We start from the raw sequence: 20,959 nt of genomic DNA on the forward strand, positions 1-20,959 counted from the left end.
TAAAAACTTTAAAACTTACTGTATCTGGGATTGGAAATGCTACACTGTGTGTCTAGGTTTGGGAATGTGTACCTGGGAGTGGGAATGCTGCTGTCTGTGGGATTGGGAATGTGTCTGTATCTGGGATTGGGAATGTGACTGTTTGAGGGATTGAAGCTACAGTTCCTGCTTCCTCCTCCTGGGGGCAGCTGAGTGCCGTGTGATCACGTGGCCCAGAGAACAAGGGGCGGGGCCAGTGACGCAACACAATCAGCAGCAGGCGAGGCAGTGGTTGGGCGGACATGCGCAGTAGTGGCGGTTGGGCGGACATGCTCAGTGGTGGCAGTTGGACGGACATGCGCAGTGGTGGCGGTCGCCGGGCGGGTGGAGAGGCTGCGGGTCCGGAGGAGGTGCTGACCTGGGGAGCGCAGCCTAAAGAAACGGAGCGGTCTGCCCGCGACGGCATGGCCAGAGAGGCGATGCAGGTAGGAACGGGGTGTGAGTGAGGGGGCCCGGGGTTCGATCCTTCCCGGTCTCAGCCTCGGGGAGGGGGGGGCTGCTCCCCCTCCGCCCTGACAGCCAACCACACCCGCTCTGATTGGCAGCGTCACCAACCAATCAGAGAGCGCAACCGGCATCCACCAATCAGCACTGTGAGGTAACCAATCACACCGGGGATTAGTGACCAATCAACGGAGACGGGGGTGACAGTGTGTCCCTGGGGGGTGAGGGGGGGGGGTGACAGTGTGTCCCTGGGGGGTGAGGGGGGGGGGTGACAGCGTGTCCCTGGGGGGTGAGGGGGGGGGGTGACAGCGTGTCCCTGGGGGGGTGAGGGTGAGGTGGGGTGACAGCGTGTCCCTGGGGGGGTGAGGGTGAGGTGGGGTGACAGCGTGTCCCTGGGGGGGTGAGGGTGAGGTGGGGTGACAGCGTGTCCCTGGGGGGGTGAGGGTGAGGTGGGGTGACAGCGTGTCCCTGGGGGGGTGAGGGTGAGGTGGGGTGACAGCGTGTCCCTGGGGGGTGAGGGAGAGGGTGAGAGGGGGGTGACAGCGTGTCCCTGGGGGGGTGAGGGTGAGGTGGGGTGACAGCGTGTCCCTGGGGGGGTGAGGGTGAGGTGGGGTGACAGCGTGTCCCTGGGGGGGTGAGGGTGAGGTGGGGTGACAGCGTGTCCCTGGGGGGTGAGGGAGAGGGTGAGAGGGGGGTGACAGCGTGTCCCTGGGGGGGTGAGGGTGAGGTGGGGTGACAGCGTGTCCCTGGGGGGGTGAGGGTGAGGTGGGGTGACAGCGTGTCCCTGGGGGGTGAGGGAGAGGGTGAGAGGGGGGTGACAGCGTGTCCCTGGGGGGGTGAGGGTGAGGTGGGGTGACAGCGTGTCCCTGGGGGGGTGAGGGTGAGGTGGGGTGACAGCGTGTCCCTGGGGGGTGAGGGAGAGGGTGAGAGGGGGGTGACAGCGTGTCCCTGGGGGGTGAGGGAGAGGGTGAGAGGGGGGTGACAGCGTGTCCCTGGGGGGTGAGGGAGAGGGTGAGAGGGGGGTGACAGCGTGTCCCTGGGGGGTGAGGGAGAGGGTGAGAGGGGGGTGACAGCGTGTCCCTGGGGGGTGAGGGAGAGGGTGAGAGGGGGGTGACAGCGTGTCCCTGGGGGTGAGGGAGAGGGTGAGAGGGGGGTGACAGCGTGTCCCTGGGGGGTGAGGGAGAGGGTGAGAGGGGGGTGACAGCGTGTCCCTGGGGGGTGAGGGAGAGGGTGAGAGGGGGGTGACAGCGTGTCCCTGGGGGGTGAGGGAGAGGGTGAGAGGGGGGTGACAGCGTGTCCCTGGGGGGTGAGGGAGAGGGTGAGAGGGGGGTGACAGCGTCTCCCTGGGGGGTGAGGGAGAGGGTGAGAGGGGGGTGACAGCGTCTCCCTGGGGGGTGAGGGAGAGGGTGAGAGGGGGGTGACAGCGTCTCCCTGGGGGGTGAGGGTGAGAGGGTTGTGGATGACAATAAGTAGATATTATTGTCACTGGTCAGTAAGCAGCTGATGAACCTGATCCTAAATGCTCCTTCTGGTCGGTGTGCCATACTAAACAATGAACTGAAAGTGATTCCTGCACTGACGTTCTGTTTTTACTGATGAAAGATCTGTCTGAGCCTTTAGTTTGACCTCATCCACTTTGTTTCAAAGTCTTAACTTGAAATTTGAGTTCAGGTTCAACCCTACTTGGGGTGGCTGAGGTTGGGGGAAGCACATCAGGGATTAGTGTGATATGTGTTGTGGAAGTGAATGGGTTTGATACTCAGTCATCCACGCTGCTCGCTGAGGCAGCTTGAAGTGAAGGTGTGTTCAGGTTGGACTGACGCGTATGTTATGTTGGATTTCAATGGAACCAATATGCGGAATAAAATTGCCTCCGTATGAAGGGAATGATACGGTTTTAATTGTGTGCGGGAGCAGAGGGGTCCACAGCCTCTGTGGAGATTGTTCAAGGTAGCTGGGGAGGTTGTGCTTGATAGATTTGAAGGGGAGATATTAAGGAAGGGAGTTGGGATAATTAGTTAGGTCTTCAAAGTGATGTGGACTTGCCGGTGTTGGTCTGGGGCGGACACAGTAAGAAGTCTCACAACACCAGCTTAAAGTCCAACAGGTTTATTTGATATCGTGTTCTTTCTGAGCGCTGCTCCTTCTTCAAGTGAGTCTCACCTGAGGAAGGAGCAGTGCTCCAAAAGCTTGTTGAACTTTAACCTGGCATTATGAGACGTAATGTTTTCAAAGTGAGACAGTATTGACACAATCGGCTGGATGGCCTGCTTTTGCACCATAAGGTTATACGGTTAGCTCTGACAACACGGGATCTGCATGGGTAGAGTTGAGAAATATTAAGGGGCAAAAAAAATTAGTGGGTGTCACATACAGATCCCCAAACTGCAGTGGTGATGTTGGGAGTGGCGTTAAACATGAAATTAGAGGTGCATGTTATGAGGCAATATCGATGATCATGGGTGATTTTAATCTGCACGTAGATTGGGTAAATCAAGTTAGCCACAATGGCGTAGAGGAGGAATTCCTGGAGTGTATACGGGATGGTTTTCTCGACCAATATGTGGAGGAACCAACTAGACAGCAGGCCACCTTAGATTGAGAACTATGTAATGAGAAGGGAATCGTTTCCAATCTGGCTGTACAAGACCTCTTGGGGATGAGCCACCAGAACATGATAGACATGTTTTTCAAGATGGAGAGTGAAGTAGTTGATTCAGAGATTAGGGTGCTGAATCTTAATAAAGGAAACTACGAAGATGTGAGGGATGAATTGGCCTTGATAGATTGGGCAGAGTTATTTAAAGAGGTGACAGTGGTTAGGCAATGGCAAACATGTCATCCCCCTCACCCTCTCCCCTGGGGGAACTGCAGCAACAGTTTATTCCTGTTTGGCATAAAAGCAAAATGGGCAAGAGGGCCAATCCATGGCTCACAAAGGAAATTAGAGAGAGTATCTGATCCAAGGAAGAAGCATACAGATTGGCCAAGAAAAATAACAGGTCTGAGGATTGGGAGCAGTTTAGAATTCAGCAAAGACGGTCCAAGGGATTGATTAAGAAGGGCAAAATACAGTACAAAAGTAAGATGCAGGGAACATAAAAACTGACACCAAGAGTTTCTATAGATATGTGAAGAGAAAGAGGTTGTTGAAGACAAATGTAGGTCCCCTACAGACAGAAATGGAGGAATGCAAAATAAGGGACAACAAAATGGGCAAGCAACTGAATACGTACTTTGGTTCTGACTTCACAAAAGAGGACACAAATCAAATATCAGAAATGTTGGAGAATGCAAGATTTAGTGTGAGGGAAGAACTGAGGGAGATCAATATTAGTAGAGAAATGGTGCTGGGAATATTGATTGGATTGGAGGCGGATAAATCCCCAGGTCCTGATAATCTACATCCTAGAGTACTGAAGGAAGTGACTCTAGAAGTAATGGGTGTATTGGTGGTCACCTTCCAGGATTCTATAGATTCTGGATCAGTCCCTTCAGATTGGAGGGTAGCTAATGTTTCTCCAATTTTCGAAAAGTGAAGTAGAGAGAAAACAGGGAATTATAAACCAGTAAGATTAATGTTGGCAGTGGAGAAAATTCTCGAATCTGTTATCAAGGACTTTATAGCAGAGCATTTAGAAAGCAGTAGCAGGAGCAGATGGACTCAGCATGGATTTATGAAGAGGAAATCATGCTTGACAAATTTGTTGGAAATCTTTGAAGATGTAACTAGTAGAGTGGACAAGGGGGAGTCAGCTGATGCTTTCTGAAAATCCAAATCAATCACATTTGACAAAGTCCCGCATAAGAGATTATCGTACAAGATTAAAGTGCATGGGATCAAGGGAAGTGTATTGAGGTGGATAGAAAACTGGTTGGCAGAGAGGAAACAAAGAACAGGAATTAATGGGTGCTTTTCAGATTGGCAGGCAGTAATCAGTGGGGTGCTACAGGGATTGGTGCTGGGACCCCAGATATATAATAATGATTTGGATGAAGGAACAAAATGTAACATCTCAAAGTTTGCAGATGATGCCAAGTTGGGTGGGAGGGTGAACTGTAATGAGGATGCAGATCCTTCAGCATGATGTGGACAAATCAATGGCAGATGCAGTATAATTTGGATAAATGTGAGGTTATTCACTTTGAAAGCAAAAACAAGAAGGCAGATTACTACCTGCGGCTGTAAATCGGCAGAGGAGAGTGTGCAGTGGGACCTTGTGCACCAGTCACTGAAGGTAAGTATGCAGGTGCAGCAGGTGGTAAAGAAAGCAAATAGCATGTTGGCCTTCATTGCGAGAGATTTCGAGTACAGAGCAGGGATGTGTTGTTACAATTATACAGGGCTTTGGTGAGGCCACACCTAGAGTATTGTGTGCAGTTTTGATCTCCTTTTCTGAGGAAGGATGTTCGTGCTCTCGGCTGACTCCGGGATGATGGGACTGATGTATGGGGAGAGATTGACTAGGTTAGGATTGTTTTTGCTGGAGTTCAGACAAATGAGGAGGGATCTCCTACAGACTTATAAAATTCTAACAGGACTAGTCAGGGTAGATGCAGGGAGGATGTTCCCAATAGTGGGGAAGTCCAGAACGAGGGGTCACAGTCTGAAGATTCGGGGTAGACCATTTAGGGCGGAGGTGAGGAGACATTTCTTCACCCAAAGAGTAGTGAGCCTGGGGAATTCATTACCACAGGAAGTAATCGTTGCCAAAACATTGAATGTATTCAAGAGGCAGCTGGATATAGCACTTGGGGCGAATGGGATCAAAGATTATGGGGAGAAAGCCCATGGTTGAAATCAGCCATGATCGTGATGAATGGTGGAGCAGGCTCAAAGCCAAATGGCCTCCTTCTCTTCCTATCTTGTACGTTTCTATAATTCATTCAAACCCTTTTGATTCTTTCCTTCTGTGTATTGAATGCCTGTATTGTCTCCCTGCTGGTTTCATTTAGCACAGAGTACACTGGTTGTTGTCTGATGTGCACCCTGCAAAACCCAGTGGGTATCTCATCTGCCTCAGGTATTGCTCGTGTGCGATAAAGTGAGTTGATGAGATCAGACTGCAAGTGTTTACACGAGAGAACTTTGCACCAACCTAGCTCTGCAAAACCACACATAACCCTGCTGACTGCCATTGGGTCAAAAGTGACTTACTCTGCGGCACTGTGAGAATACCTTAAAACACGGGCAGCAGTGGTTTGTGGTGGCATTTTTCAGCATCTCCTCGGGACAATTTGGCAAAGGGAAACAACACCAGAGTACATGAATTGATTTAGAAGGTTGCCTAGTCTGTTTAAAAGGCACACAGTAGTGGAGGGGGCAGTGCTGACTCCTGGCTTGATGGAGACACAGACACTGATACAGGACAGTTGTGCTGGAACTGCTCAGTTCCTGTTCTGGGCAGCGCACTTTCAGAGGGAATTTACAGTCTGAGTGATTAAGTTCAGTAATTTGGAGAGACTGGAGAAGCTGGGGTCTTCCCCTTGGAGCAGGGAATGGGAGGGGGAGATTTGATAGAGGTGATTTGAATCACTTAAAGTTTTAGAAAGTGTAAGAAAGGGGAAACTGTTTCTTCTGGGAGCAAAGAGTGGATAATGCCGGTGTTATTATCTGGAATATACTGCTAGAAGAATGATGCAAGCGGTTTCGAAAGTGACTTCTGAAGGGCAGAGGGAGGGGGAAGCGAAGATGTAGTGGTTCAGATGATCACTCCCTGCGCGGTGAGAAGCTGCAATTCATAAAAATTCATTGGCAAATGATTAAACTTTCCCCCCTGAATTACTAAGCTTGAATCCCACCCCAAGAGTAGAGCACAAAAATCAATTCTGACACTGCGGGGCGGCGCTGGGTGGGTGCCTCACTGCGGGGCGGCGCTGGGTGGGTGCCTCACTGCGGGAAATACTGTCTGTCTGAGTAGATGTTAAACCAAGGCTCCATTCACTGCGATGGATGTAATGGATCCCATGTCACTATTCCAGGAACATTCCCCCCAGTGTTACCCCTCAATCACTATGCTGTCTGGACATGATCACATTGCTGTTTGTGGAGTTTGTTATGTGCAAATGGCCTCCTGTGTTTCTGACTTTACAGCAATGGCTACGTTTCAAAAGTGTTTAATTGGCTGCCTCTGCCCAGGGGCCCGGCGCTCTGCACCCTCTGCCCTGCACCACCTTCCTGGTGCCCTGCCCTCTGTCCTCGCCCTGAGGCCCTCTGTCCTCTGCCCTGCACCACCGCCCCGGCGCCCTGCTCCGGCCCTGGGGCCCTTGGCGCCCTGGCCTCTGCCCCGCCCTGGAGCCCTCTGTCCTCTGCCCCGGCACCCTGCCCCCACCTTGGGCCCCTTGGCACCCCGCCCCAGAGCCCTTGGCGCCCTGCCCTCTGCCCCCGCCCCGGGGCCTTTGGCGCCCTGCCCTCTGCCCCGGCACCCTGCCTGCACCAAGTCCCAGGCCCTCTGTGCCCTGCGGTCTGCCCTGCAGCTCATGCATTGCTCGAGATAAAGTATACAATGTTTGGACAAGGGCTGAATAGTTTCAGTGCTAATTTTAGCACAGGTGTCACCCACTGACAGGTACGTGAAACCTCGATGGCTTGTTTTTATTTCCTCTTTGACTCGCCAAATTTGTGCAGTAAATGAAGTGGACGTGTGAGTGCGTTCACTGACCTGTTGTGCCTGCTATATTGACGGTGTACCTGTGAGGAGGCTGACACTGAGGTTGACATTTGGCTGAAGTTCTGACTGGGCCTGTTGCAGAAACGTGTGGGTGGGAGGAGGAGAGGAAGTTGCTTCTGAACAACTTAACTGTTTCCAACGGCAGGTGAATGGCCTATTGCTAAGATCCATCAAGTGAATTATTTTTATTTTCTACTCCTGCCTCACGTTATTCCTCGCACTCTGTGCAATGTTCTCCCACCACTTGTCTCTTGAATTGATGCTGTGCTAGCCAGTGACATCCTGGGGAAATTATTAACTGGAGCATGTGATCGTAGACAAGCCTTTTGATGTTTTCTGGTTGGGTGGAGGGGGGGGAGGCGGTGGATGTACATATATAAACATACAAATTAGGAGCAGGAGTTGGCCACTCAGCCCCTCTAGCCTGCTCCCCCATTCAATACAATCGAGGCTGATCTGATCGCCCCCACATTCCCACCGACCACCCCCCCCCCCGATAACCTTTCACCCCCTCGTTAATCAAGAATCTATCTCGCTCTGCCTTAAAACTATTCACAGTGTCTGCTCCCACTGCCTTCTGAGGAAGAGAGTTCCAGACACTCGCCACCCTCTGAGTGAAAAGAATTCTCCTCATCTCTGTCTTAAATGGGCGACTCCTTAATTTTAAACTGTGATCCCCTACACAAGAGGAAACATCCTCTCCATAACTACCCTGTCAACATCCGTCAGCATCTTAAAGCTTTTGATAAAGTTGCTTCTTACTCTGCTAAGCTTTAATGGGTATAAACCTAGCATGTCCAGCCTTGCCTCACAAGACAACCCGTCCGTTCCTGGTATTAGTCTATTGGGGCGGCACAGTGGGTAGCATTGCTGCCTCACAGTGCCAGGGACCCAGGTTTGATTCCGAACTTGGGTCACTGTCTGTGCGGAGTCGGCATGTTCTCCCTGCGTCCGCGTGGGTTTCCTCCGGGTGCTGTGGTTTCCTCCCACAGTGCGAAGATGTGTGGGTTATGTGGATTGGCTTTGCTAAATTGACCCTTAGTGTCAGGGGGATTAGCAGGGTAAATATGTGGGGTCACGGGGAAAGAGTCTGGGTGGGATTGTGATCGGTGCAGACTCGATGGGATGAATGGTCTTCTGCACTGTAGGGATTCCACGATAAGTCTTCTGTGAACTGTTTCTAATGCATTTACATCTTTTGTGGAAACACAGAATCCCTACAGTGCAGAAGAGATCATTTGGCTCCTTGAGTCTGTTACCCACTCTCTGACAGAGTATCTCACCCAGACTCCTTCCACGCCCCACCAGAAGCCTATCCTCTCACAGTCACCCAAGGCTGAAATTGAACCCGGGTTCTCCTTGTGGTGTGAGGCAACAATGCCAACCACCGTGCCACCCTTCCCTTAAATGAGGGGCCAATGCAGTACACAACACTCCAGATCTGGTCTCACCAGTGCTCTGTGACTGAAGCGTAATTTCTACCCTTGTAATCAATTCTGCTCACAATTAACATTAACATTCTATTAGCTTTTCTGATTACATGCTGTACAAAGGGACGTAGATAGAGAAGAGGGTGGATAAAACTCCAGCATATGGAGTACAACGTGGGGAAATGTGAGATTGTCTATTTTGACAGAAGGAATAAAATAGGTGAGATGAGTGTTTCTGAGGTGTTGAGGGATCTGGGTGACCCAGTGTGTGAATCACAAAAGGTGTCCATCAGGATGAGGGCAGTGTTGGATCCATTTTTTTGCCTCTTTATTATCCACCACAATCCTACCTTTCATTATCAATTCTCCAGACACAGTTTCTATAGGAGCAATACTCACTCTTAACTTTTCTTATTTAACTATCGACAGAAAGTCTAACTGGCAAGCTTTCTGGCAAGTTTCTCTCAAACTCGAGTTTTTCCCTGATGATCAATTTTTTGTCTTTTTTTTGCTGTTTTTTATATTCTTCCCAACATTCAAACCTGCTATTCGCCTTTGTGCAAATATGTACTTTTTCTTTAAGTTTGATCCTGTTTTTGAGTTGAGTTGATTTGATTCATTATTGTCACATGCATTGGAATATAGTGAAAAATATTGTTTCTTGTGTGCTATACAGATACAGCAGACCATTCATAGAGTATATAGGGAAGAAGGAAATGAGAGATTACAGAATGTAGTGTTACAGTCATAGTTATGGTGTAGACAAAGATCAGCTTAGTGTGAGGTTAAATCCATTCAAAAGTCTGATGCCAACAGGGAAGAAGAAGCTGCTCTTGAGTTGGTTGGTACATGATGTCAGACTTTTGTATCTTTTTCCCAATGGAAGAAGGTGGAAGAGAGAATGTCTGGAAATGTGGAGTCCTTGATTATCCTGGTTGCTTTTCCAAGGCAGCAGAAAGTATAGACGGAGTAAATGGGTGGGACCCTGGTTTGCGTGATGGATGAGGCTACGTTCACAAATCTTCATAGTTTCTTGTGGTCTTGGTCTAAGACCACTAAGCTGTGATACATCTGGAAAGAATGCTTTCTGTGGTGCATCTGTAAAAATTGGTGAGAGTCGTAGCAGACATGCCAAATTTCCTTAGCCTCCTGAGAAAGTAGGTGTTGGTGGGCTTTTTTAACCATAGTGTCGGCATGGAGAGACCAGGACAGGTTGTTGGTGATCTAGACATCTAGAAACCCGAAGCTCTCCCATTTCCACTTCGTCGCTGTTATGTATACAGGGGCATGTCTTCCACTATGCTTCCTGAAGCCGATGACTTTTGCCTTAGATTTACTGACATTCAGGGAGAGATTATTGTCATTGCATCATTTCACCAGATTCTCGATCTCATTCCTGTACTCCTGTCTCGTCATTGAGATCCGACCCATTTCGGTGGTGTCGTCAGCAAATGTGAAAATCGAGTTAGAGGGGAATTTGGCTGCAGAATTATAGGTGTATAAGGAGTATATATAGTCTTGTGAGGCACTGGTGCTGAGGATGATTGTGAAGGAGGTGTTGTTGCCTATCCTTACTGATTGTGGTCTGTGAGTTAGGAAGTTCAGGATTCAGTTGCAGAGGAGCCAAGGCCCATGCCATGGAGTTTGGAGATGAGTTTTGTAGGAATGAAGGCTGAGCTGTAGTCAATACATAGGAGTCTGACATAGGTATCTTTGTTAACTAGGTGGTCCAGGGTTGAGTGCCTCTGATGTTTGTCACAAGAATGAATTTTGAAAGTTCTCCTGTCCTCCATTCTCCCCTCTCCTTGGTTCCTCCTCCCCACCTCCATTTCACTTCTCTCTCCTGGATCCTCCCCTCCCCTCTTTCCCTTTCCGTTCTCTATGCACGCTTATGTCAGCTAGGCTTCGCTGTGGTTTTCAGCTTCTTAGCTCAGTTCCGCTAAAAGGAAGCACAGCCTACTTTTGTCCCCTGTTGTGTCACAAGGTTTAATGAGACTGCGAACCCTGTGGTTAAAATGAGCCGGTGTAGAGGCAAAAAGTAAAACCTTCTGTTTAGACTTGGGAGCAGACAGGGATACACCTAACGCACCTCCCCAGAATATGAATACGCAGCTGCTGCACCCCGGCCTTACGTAAAGGCTGTACGTCCTATTGTTGTACTGGACGGCATGGTGGCAAGCACTGCTGCCTCACAGTGCCAGGGACCTGGTTCGATTCTGGCCTCAGGTTACTGTCTGTGTGGAGTTTGCACATTCTCCTTGTGTTTCCTCTAGATGCTCTGGTTTTCTCTCTGTCAAAAATGCGCTGGTTAGGGTGCATTGGTCATGCTAAATTCTCCCTTAGTGTACCCGAACAGGCACCAGAGTCTGTCGACTAGGGGATTTTCACAGCAACTTCATTGCAGTGTTAATGTAAGCCAACTAATAAATAAACTTTACTTTGTTGTACTGGAGGAAACTCTAATTCAGCTCAAACCATCTGCTCCTGGAGTTGCATAGTTATAGGTGGTCCAGTATGGGTGCTATAGGGTTCATGTTTTCTGTGACTGAGACCCTAGCCTCTGCAATTGCCCCCACCCTCTCCATAAAGCACCTCATCCCCTGGGGTACTCCTTGCGGGGGAGATGGGTGGCTATGTCTTTGACCGATCGTTTAGAAGATCTGCTGTGTTATCAGTTTATGTGGCTAATGTTGACCCTGGGGATGCTTTGGTTCATTAAAGAGACCACAACAACTTGGTGCATAGTATGCGCTTTGTGTCCTGAGCACCCACCATTTTAGTGGATAAGGTCGTCAAGAAGGCACACGGCATGCTTGTCTTCATCGGTTGGGGCATTGAGTATCTAAATTGACAGGTCACGCTGCAGCTGTGCAGAACCTTAGGCCTCGTTTAGAATATTGTGTACGATTTTGGTTGCCACACTACCAGAAGGATGTGGATGCTTTGGAGAGGGTTCAGAAGAGGTTTACCAGGATGTTGCCTGGTCTGGAGGGTATTAGCTTTGAGGAGAGATTGGATAAACGTGGTTTGTTCTCACTGGAACAGAAGAGGTTGAGGGGTGAGCTGATAAGAGGTTTACGAGGTTGAGTGGCATGGACAGAGTGGACAGTCAGATGCTCTTTCCTAGGGTAGAAAAGTCAAGTATTAGGGGACATAGCTTTAAGATGCGTGGGGAAAAGTTTAGAGGAGATGTGCGAGGCAAGTTTTTTTACACAGAGGGTGGTGAATATCTGGAACGCGCTGCCTGGGGAGGAGGTGGGAACAGGTAAGATATTGGCATTTAAGAGGCAAGTAGACAAATACATCAATAGGATGGGAATGGAAGGATATGGACTCCGTAAGTGCAGACGGTTTTAGTTTAGGCAGGTATCACGATTGGCACAGGTTTGGCGGGCTCTAAGCCTGTTCCCATGTTGTAGTGTTATTCTTTGTCTTAAGACTGAACGTGAAAGTCCCTTGCCAAAACCTATCACACCAGTCCAGATTGGATTTCCTGTTCCACATTCAAGCTGTGTTTATTTACTGTCACTTTGTAGCGCCTCAGTTTTGTCTGACAACTTGGTTTTGACTTGAACTCGCCACTACTTTAATTATACCTGTTATTGTCTGTGTGTGTGTGCCTGCCTGTGTGTGTGTGTGTGTGTGCCTGCCTGTGTGTGTGTGTGTGTGTGCCTGCCTGTGTGTGTGTGTCATTCTGGGGATCACTGTACACTTCCTGCACTGAGTTGTAACAGGTCGGGTGTGCAGTAAAGGCCCGTATTGACTACACTGCACCCCCCACTGCACCCCCCACAACCCCCTCCCAAGATTCAACTCATTTGTCTTGTTCTGGAGTAGCTCATAATTTATTCAGACGAATAAATGAATGAAGCTTGTACACATAACTGCTGGCTGTGAATCTTATTCATTGTTTTGACACTGTGTCTGCACCTGATGAAGATAGTCTGTTTAGATATTGATGAACATTAGGTTATGTTGCTGTAAGGTTCTGAATGTATCCGAGTGCTGAACCTGTTGGTGTGATGGTACGAATGATTTTGGGCGGCTTATCCCTGTGTCAGCGGAGCAGCCCTTAACACCGGAGAAACCCCACTTTGGGTGACTCTCAGCTGTCCAACACATGGTTCCCACTGCACTGTGGATGTACCTACACTGCACCGACAGCTGCAATTCAAGGCGGTGGCTCACCACCACCTTCTCCAGGGCAATTAAGGATGGGCAATAAATGCTGGCCTTGCCAGCCACACCCACGACCCATAAATAGGGAAAAAAGACTGCATTTCAACTTGCTTTGCAATGTACTTTTCGCTCAGCATCCTGTTAATTTACACAAGTGGTTTATTTTGACATTAACCATTTATTGGTAATGAGGTCCCCCCACATTCTCACCTGGTCAAACAGCTGCAGGACTAGCCCTGGAGCTAGCGCCCCCTCTCCTTTCTGTGGTTTTAATCCAAAAATGCCACCACCTGCAAGCTCCCCTCCAAGCCACTCACCATCCTGACTTGGAAATATATTGACCATTCCCTTTCAGTCGCTGGGTCAAAATCCTGGAATTCCCTCCGGGAATGGCGTTGTGGGTCAACTCTCGGCACATGGGCTGCAGCGATTCCAGAAGGCAGCTCACCAACACCTTTTCAAGGGGTGATTAGGGATGGGCAATAAAAGCTGGCGAGCCAGTGACATCCCTGTCCCACGAATGAATTAAAAAAAAGCTTTCAGTAGTTCAGAGCAAGCCAGGTGAAATATTCATCTTAATTGATCCAACCTTGCTTCTGCTGGTGATGAACCTTTGTTTTGAGATTTTTCAGAGCTGTCACTGTGGTTAAAGCAGAAACATTACCAGTAATTCATAAGGTGGGAATAGTGACAACTCTTGCCCCTCATGGGGGGCAAGTTTCTTTCCTTTAACTATTGCTTATTCCCTGCTGACTAAATTTCACCCAATCACACGTGTGACTAACAATTGGTCAATGCCACATGCTGACACTATAGTTAAGAAAGTTCACCCTATCTCTCTTTCTCAGACTAAGGAAATTTGGCACATTGGCCACAACACTCACCAATTTTTACAGATGCCCGCCCCCATAGAAAGCATCCTATCTAGATGTATCACAGCTTGGTATGGCTCCTGCTCTGCCTAAGACCGCAAGAAACTACAAACGGTCATGAACATAGTCCAGTCTGTCACGCAAACCAGCCTCCCGTCCGTTGAGTCTGTCTACACTTCCTGCTGCCTGGGCAAAGCAGCTAGCATAATTAAGGACCCCGTGCACATTCTCTCTTTCACTTTCTTTTGTTGGGAAAAACATACAAAAGTCTGAGATTATGGATCAATAACTAACTCAAGAACATATTCTTCTCTGCTCACATCAGACTTTTGAATGGACCTACCACATATTAAGCTAATCTCTCTCTCTCTCCATTCTAGCTATGACTGTGACATTACATTCTGTACTCTCTCCTTTCCTTCTCCCCTATGCGCTCTATGAACGCTATGTTTTGTCTGCCTAGCACGCAAGAAACAATACTTTTTCACTGCATCCCAATACATTTCTCCAGGGCCAGATGATATCTATCCCAGGTTACTGAGAGGGACAAGAGATGAAATTGCTGGGCCTCTAACAGAAATCTTTGTTTCTTCATTGAACACAGGTGAGGTCCCAGAGGATTGGACGATAGCCAATGTTGTCCCGTTATTTAAGAAGGGTAGCAAGGATAACCCGGGTAATTATTGGCCAGTGAGCTTGACATCAGTGATAGTGAAATTGTTGGAGAAGATTCTTAGAGACAGGATCTATATACATTTGGAACTGAATGGTCTTTTTAGCGACAGATAACGTGGTTTTGTATGAGGGAGGTCATGTATCACTAACTTAATTGAGTTTTTTAAGAAGCTAACAAAAATGATTGATGAGGGAAGGGATGTTGTCTACATGGACTTTAGGAAAGCATTTGACAATGTCCCTCGTGGCAGGCTAATGTAAAACATTAAACCTCACGGGGTGAACTAGCTAGATGGATTCAGAACTGGTTTGGGCGATAGGAGACAGAGAGTAGTGACGAAAGGGTGTTTTTCTGAATGGAGGTCTGTAACTAGTGGTATTCCACTGCGATCAGTGCTGGGCCCACTGCTGTTTGTAATATATATAAATGACTTGGAAGAAAATGTAGCTGGTCTGATTAGCAAGTTTGCGGATGATGCTAAGATTTGTGGAGCTGCGGATAGAAATGAAGATTGTCAGAGAATACAGCAGGATACAGACAGGCTGGAAAGTTGGGTGGAGAAACGGCAGGTGGAACTTAATCCGGAGAAATGTGAGGTGATGCATTCTGTTAGATCCAGTTCAGGTGGGAGCTATACAATAAATGTCAGAACCATCAGGGGCATAGACACACAGAGATCTGGGAGTACAGACCCACAGATCCTTAAAAGTGGTAGCACAGGAGGAAAAGGTGGTGAGGAAAGCATATGACATGTTTGTCTTCATCGGGCGGGGCATCGAGCATAAAAGTTGGTAAATTATGTTACAGTTATATAAACAGTTGGTTCGGCCGCATTTGGAATACTGTGTCCAATTCCAGTCACCGCACTACCAGAAGGATGTGGAGGCTTTGGAGAGAGTGCAGAAAAGGTTTACCAGGATGTTGCCTGGTATGGAGGGTATTAGCTACGAGGTGAGATTGAATAAACTGGGATTGTTCTCCCTGGAAAGATGGAGGCTGAGGAACGCCCTGATAGAAGTTTATAAAATTATGAGGGGTGTGAATAGGGTGAACAGTTGGAAGCTTTTTCCCAGGGCAGAAATGATAATTACAAGGGGCACAAATTCAAGATGGCGGGGGGGAGGTTCAGTGGAGATGTGCAGGGGAAGTTTTTTACACAGAGGGTGGTGGAGGCCTGGAAATCATTGCCAAGTAGTGGAGGCAGACATGTTAGCAACATTTCAGACTTGTCTGGATAGATACATGAACAGCCAGGGAACAGAAGGATGCAGATGGTTGGCCTAGATAGGACAACATGATCAGCGCAGGCTTGGAGGGCTGTACTGTTAGTCCTTTGTTCATTTGATAATAAATCAAACCTGATATCCGGTTTGTGATCCTGGTGTAGTCAGCTCCCTGGACAGACAGGTGGAGAAATGCCAGTGACTAAGTTTGTGCCTGCCAGTGTATTATAAACCAATAAGCCACTGAAAACATCTTCATTAACTCTGGGCAGTTGAGATGCCCAGCTGAGCTGGCCAGAGCCTGAGCCTGTCGGATTCCAATATTCTAGGCTGAATGCTGGCCTTGCCCTTTGGTACTGTTGCCCAGTGTGGGAGACAGCCTTTGGGCCAGAGGAAAGGTGGGGGAGGGGAAACTCCCATTGCCAGGTCTGCGTATCTACCCTGAGTATCACTGAATGTTGGTTGAAAGATTCTGATGAAGGTTCCTTGACAATGAGGAGGGGGGGTGGTGGGGGAGAGGGGTTAGCTCAGTTGGCTGGACGGCTGGTTCGTGATGCAGAGCGATGCCAATAACGTGGGTTCAGTTCCTGTACCGGCTGAGATTATTCACCCTTCTCAACCTTGCCTGTCACCTGTGATGTGGTGATCCTCAGTTAGGCAAGAGCTAACTGGCGGTGATTTAACCTGAGGATGGGGAGAACAGCGTCTGGTCTTGTGGGACTGTGGTGACCTCTGGGACTCGGTTACCGAGATGTTGATGCATTTAGACTGAGCTTTTTAATAATTTTTCCAAGTGCTTTAACAGTTAAACATTAGTGGAGTTCAGAATTTAGGGGGCGGCACAGTGGTTAGCGCTGCTGCCTCACAGCGCCAGGGACCCGGGTCCAATTCTGGCTTTGGGTCACTGTGTGGAGTTTGCACATTCTCCCCATATCTGGGTGGGTTTCCCTTGGGTGCTCTGGTTTCCACCCACAGTCCGAAAGATGTGCTGGTTAGGGTGCGTTGACTCGACCAGGTGCTGGAGTGTGGTAACTGGGGGATTTTCACAGTAACTTCATTGCAGTGTTAATGAAAGCTTTACTTGTGACTAATACAAAAAAAATTGTCTGCTCTGAGTGTGCATTTCAAACTAATAAAAGCAAATTACCGTGGGTGCTGGAATCTGAAAACAAAAGAGAAAATTCTGGAAAATCTCAGCAGGATTGGCAGCATCTGGAAGGAGAGAAAAGAGCTGACGTTTTGACTCCAGACAACCCTTTGTCAAAGCTTTGACAAAGGGTCATCTGGACTCGAAACATCAGCTCTTTCGTCTCCTGACAGATGCTGCTAGGCCTGCTGAGATTTTCCAGCATTTTATCCTTTGGGTGCATTTCGCACTGTTTAGTGACGATGATATCTCTCCATTAGAGGTGGATATTCCCTCAGTCTCAATCTTGTTTCTCTGGACCGTATCTTTGGAGATCACTGAAGTGGTTTGGGTAATGGATTGCGAACGGTCCATGCCGAATGCACTGCCTTGGGGCATGCACTTGGTTACAAAGCTCAGACTGAAACTCACAGTTAATGAATGACGTTATTGTACAGCCCAGAGTTCAGCTGTTAATATCACACAATAGGAGACGATTTATTGCTCTCAATTGAAGCCGCTGAATGAGGCGGCAGCAGCTGATGAAGCGAGCAGCATAATGCGCAGCCCTGTTCCTGGGAGATCTACTTCATTTGATGCTGTTTTTCGAGCTTGGAAACTCGAGTTGTGTTTGAAATTCTGGCCTGTGATTGTTCAAGGTTGAAGCACGCTGCCTTAACTCCGAGACGATTCCAATGTTTTGCAGCTATGTTCGGCACCCTGCACCTGACGGTAAACACTGTAGGGGCCACAGAGTGCTGCAATTCCTTTCCTTTTAAAAAGGGGAAGATGAGCAGAGTTTTGGTTTTGTTCCGGACAGTCGGTGATGGGGAATCCTGACTGTGAGCAGGCAATGACTTGGCACAGGAGAAGGGCACTCTCTGGATGCCCGGCGTGGCTAGCTCTGGTTGCCTGCAGCCTGGACCTTGTTGCTAAGCAGTCTGTTCATTCAGTCTGACAAAGGATGAAACAGCCTCAAGTTTGGCTGTTTCCCAACAAGGCTCTTGGGAATTATAGATTCTTATGCAGAATTAGGCCATTTGGCTAATGATTGGGCGACACAGTAGCTAGCACAGCTGCCTCAAAGTGCCAGGGACCTGCGTTCAATTCACGGCTTGGATACTGTCTGTGCAGAATCTGCACATTCTCTGTGGCTTTCCTCAGGATGGTCCAATTTCCTCCCACGCTCCGAAGATGTGCAGGGTTAGGTGGATTGGCCATGCAAATGTGCCCCTTGATGTCAGGGGGACTAGCTAGGGTAAATGCATGGGGTTATGGGGATAGGGCCTGTGGTCGGTGCAGACTTGATGGGCTGAATGGCCTCCTGTAGGGATTCTATGAATTAGGCCGTTTGGCCCATCATGATTGTGTCAGCTCTTTGAAAGAGTTATCTAGTTAGTCCCGAATCCTTGTCCTTTCCTCCATAGCTGCTGTATTTATCAGATTCCCTGATGGAAGTTTGCTATGGAGTATGCTTGCTTTTGGGCAGCACGTTCCAGATACGATGTGACTGACTCTGCCTAGGTAGAACCTTTATAGTGTTTCCTGCCACCTTTAAAGATGCCTGGAAATGGAAGCTACCAGACCCCTCTGACCCTGCACACTATTAGCCTTTACTTTCTACTGCATCAGCTTTACTCCACCTAGTTGCTCTTATCACCAATAACTTACTGGTACTTTAGCCCAGTATCTGAGCCCCAAATGATCTCTTCAAATGCCGGGGGATAAAGAAAACCCTCTTTGTGAAATTTACTGAGGGGATTTTCCGAACCATCCTCCCGCCACGCTCACACGCGCACGCACACATTTTAATAGCAGCGTAAGTGGCCTGCAATTGGCTAAAGGTGGAATCTTCTGGTCCCGTGCCTGTCATTGGTGGGTCTCAGGATCCTCTTGTCCTGTGGCCTGCTATTGGTGGCTCTCGGGATCCTCTTGTCCTGTGGCCTACTATTGGTAAGTAGCAAGATCTTCTGGTCCCATGCCTGCCATTGGTTGGTAGCAGAATGTTCTTATCCTGTGGCCTGCCATTGGCTGATGGTGGGATCTTCTGGCTCTGTGGCCTGTCATTGGCTGATGGCACGATCTTCTGGTCCTGTGCACTGGGCGGAAAATTCTGGAAAGAGTGTAGTTTGTGATTTACAACTCGTGTAGATTTAGCACCTGTCATATCAAGGTGGGCCAGAATTCTACCCAGTCAATGTGAAGCGAAATACTCAGAGTGGATAGCTCTATGAAGGTAAAGTCTTGGGGAAATAAAACCGGAGGTGTTTGATTCTGAGTCCTCATACAGAATGTGCATTGGGCTAACTTGCTTTTGTGTTTGAGAATACAAATTCACACGGTGGCACAGTGGTTAGCACTGCTGCCTCACAGCCCCAGGGACCCGGGTTCAATTCTGACCTTGGGTCACTGTCTGTGAGAAGTCTGCACGTTCTCTCCGTGTCTGCGTGTGTTTCCTCCCACAGTCCAAAGATATGCGGGTTAGGTGGATCGGCCATTCTAAATGTTGGGTTAAGATGCTGTTTGAGAGTTAGTGCAGACTTGATGGACTAAATGGCCTTTTTCTGTAATATAGCTTAAGATGATTTCTATGAAGTATGTGGGGTAAAGAGTGGGTGTAAGGTCTTGTGAGTACTACTTGTGCTGAGAATAAGTGTCAGTGCTGCTGATTCCTGAGCTGTAAACTCCATGGAATGCTTAAAAATTAATTATTTCTACACCATCAGAATAATTTATCGTGCTTACACTCACTTGCTAGAAATCTCCCAAGCCTAACTTATCACAGGTGTGCAGGGGTAGAGATACAAGGGTATTCCTGCACAGAAGTCTTTTGCAGGGAACATTCTGTGTCTGTGGAACTAATTGGATGATGTTTTGAAAGAACTGGCACACACACACGATGGGCTGAATGGCCTCCACCTGTGCTGAAGATTCTAATCCTCCTGAGACTGAGCAGGCTGCATTGTTCAGCTAGCTCCTTGAACGGGGAGGATAAAGTGCTTAATGGTTTCATTTGTACAGCTCAAAATCTCTTCCTCTTTTTACAAAACCCATAATTACCGAATTAACTATTTATCTTGGTTTGTTGCAGTTTATTTGAGCAAATTTTGGTTCAGGCATTCGTTACACTTTCTCTCCCCTATCAGCCCCTGTCCTGCTTCATAGAATCATAGAACCCTACAGTGCAGAAGGAGGCCACCTGGCCCATCGAGTCTGCACTAACCACAATCCCAACCAGGCACTATCCCCAAAACCCCACGCATTTATTCTACTGAGTCCCCCCCTAATCTGCACATCTTTGGACTATAGGAGGAAACCGGAGCATCTGGAGAAGACACAGACGTGTGGAGAATGTGCCAAATCCACACAGACAGTGACCCAAGCTGGGAATCGAACTCGGGTCCCTGGAGCTGTGAGGCAGCAGTGCTAATCACTGCCACCGTGCCATCCCTTTGTGAGACAATGAGTTGGCACTGTGGTTAGCACTGCTGCAACTTCATTGCAGTGTTAATGTAAAGCCCACTTGTGACTAATAAACTTTTTAACTTTTGGATAGCTATTTGCAAAGGGGAAAAATAGCAGACCTTCTGGATAAAAAGGGGAGGAGCGGAGGTGATTGGGTATCTGTTTCAGAACAACAGTGGACTGAAAGCCTCCTTCTGATCCTGGGTAAAGGATGAATTATCTATTGCTGGCAATGATGCTGAGGGATGCATAACAGAAGCTAAGCTGGAAAGAGGCCAGTAATGAACCATGGGCTGATGGAGGTATAAATTGTTTTAGTTTATTTGTTAGTGTCACAAGTAGGCTTACATTAACACTGCAATGACGTTACTATGAAAATCCCCTAGTTGCCACACTGCGGTGCCTGTTTGGGTACACTGAGGGAGAATTTAGCATGGCCAATGCACCTAACCAGCAAGTATTCCAGATTGGGAGGAAACTGGAGCACCTGGAGGAAACCCATGTAGACACGGGGAGAGCATGCAGACTTCACACAGACAGTGACCCAAGCTGGAAATCGATCCCAGGTCCCTGGCGCTGTGAGGCAGCAGTGCCACAATTGGACATTGGCTAGGGATGGAGTGATTGAGAGTCAAATGATTTGAGAGTAGAATGGTGGGGCAGCATGCAGGCACAGTGTTTAGCACTGCGACCTTACAGTTCTAGGGACCCGGGTTCCATTCTGGTCTGGGATAACGTCCTGTGTGGAGTTTGCACTTTCTCCCTGTTCTGTGTGGGCTTCCTCCCACAATTCAAAGATATGCCGGTTAGGTGGATTGGCCATGCTAAATTGCC

The 20,959-nt window shown here is 48.4% G+C and overlaps 1 protein-coding gene across 1 annotated transcript in view; it reads left to right on the forward strand.

Moving 5' to 3' along the window:
- Positions 1–357: 357 nt before the first annotated feature.
- The window catches only part of LOC145360858 (serine/threonine-protein kinase N2-like), a 144,923-nt gene continuing 124,321 nt past the window's right edge, over positions 358–20,959 (forward strand). The window contains exon 1 of the mRNA XM_080216337.1: positions 358–464. Coding sequence (XP_080072463.1) covers positions 444–464 — 21 coding nt within the window. The 5' untranslated portion in view covers positions 358–443. The remainder of the gene's footprint in view (positions 465–20,959) is intronic.

The sequence above is a fragment of the Carcharhinus amblyrhynchos genome, chromosome 33 (assembly GCF_965287045.1).
Source record: "Carcharhinus amblyrhynchos chromosome 33, sCarAmb.v2.hapA, whole genome shotgun sequence".
Taxonomy (NCBI): domain Eukaryota; kingdom Metazoa; phylum Chordata; class Chondrichthyes; order Carcharhiniformes; family Carcharhinidae; genus Carcharhinus; species Carcharhinus amblyrhynchos.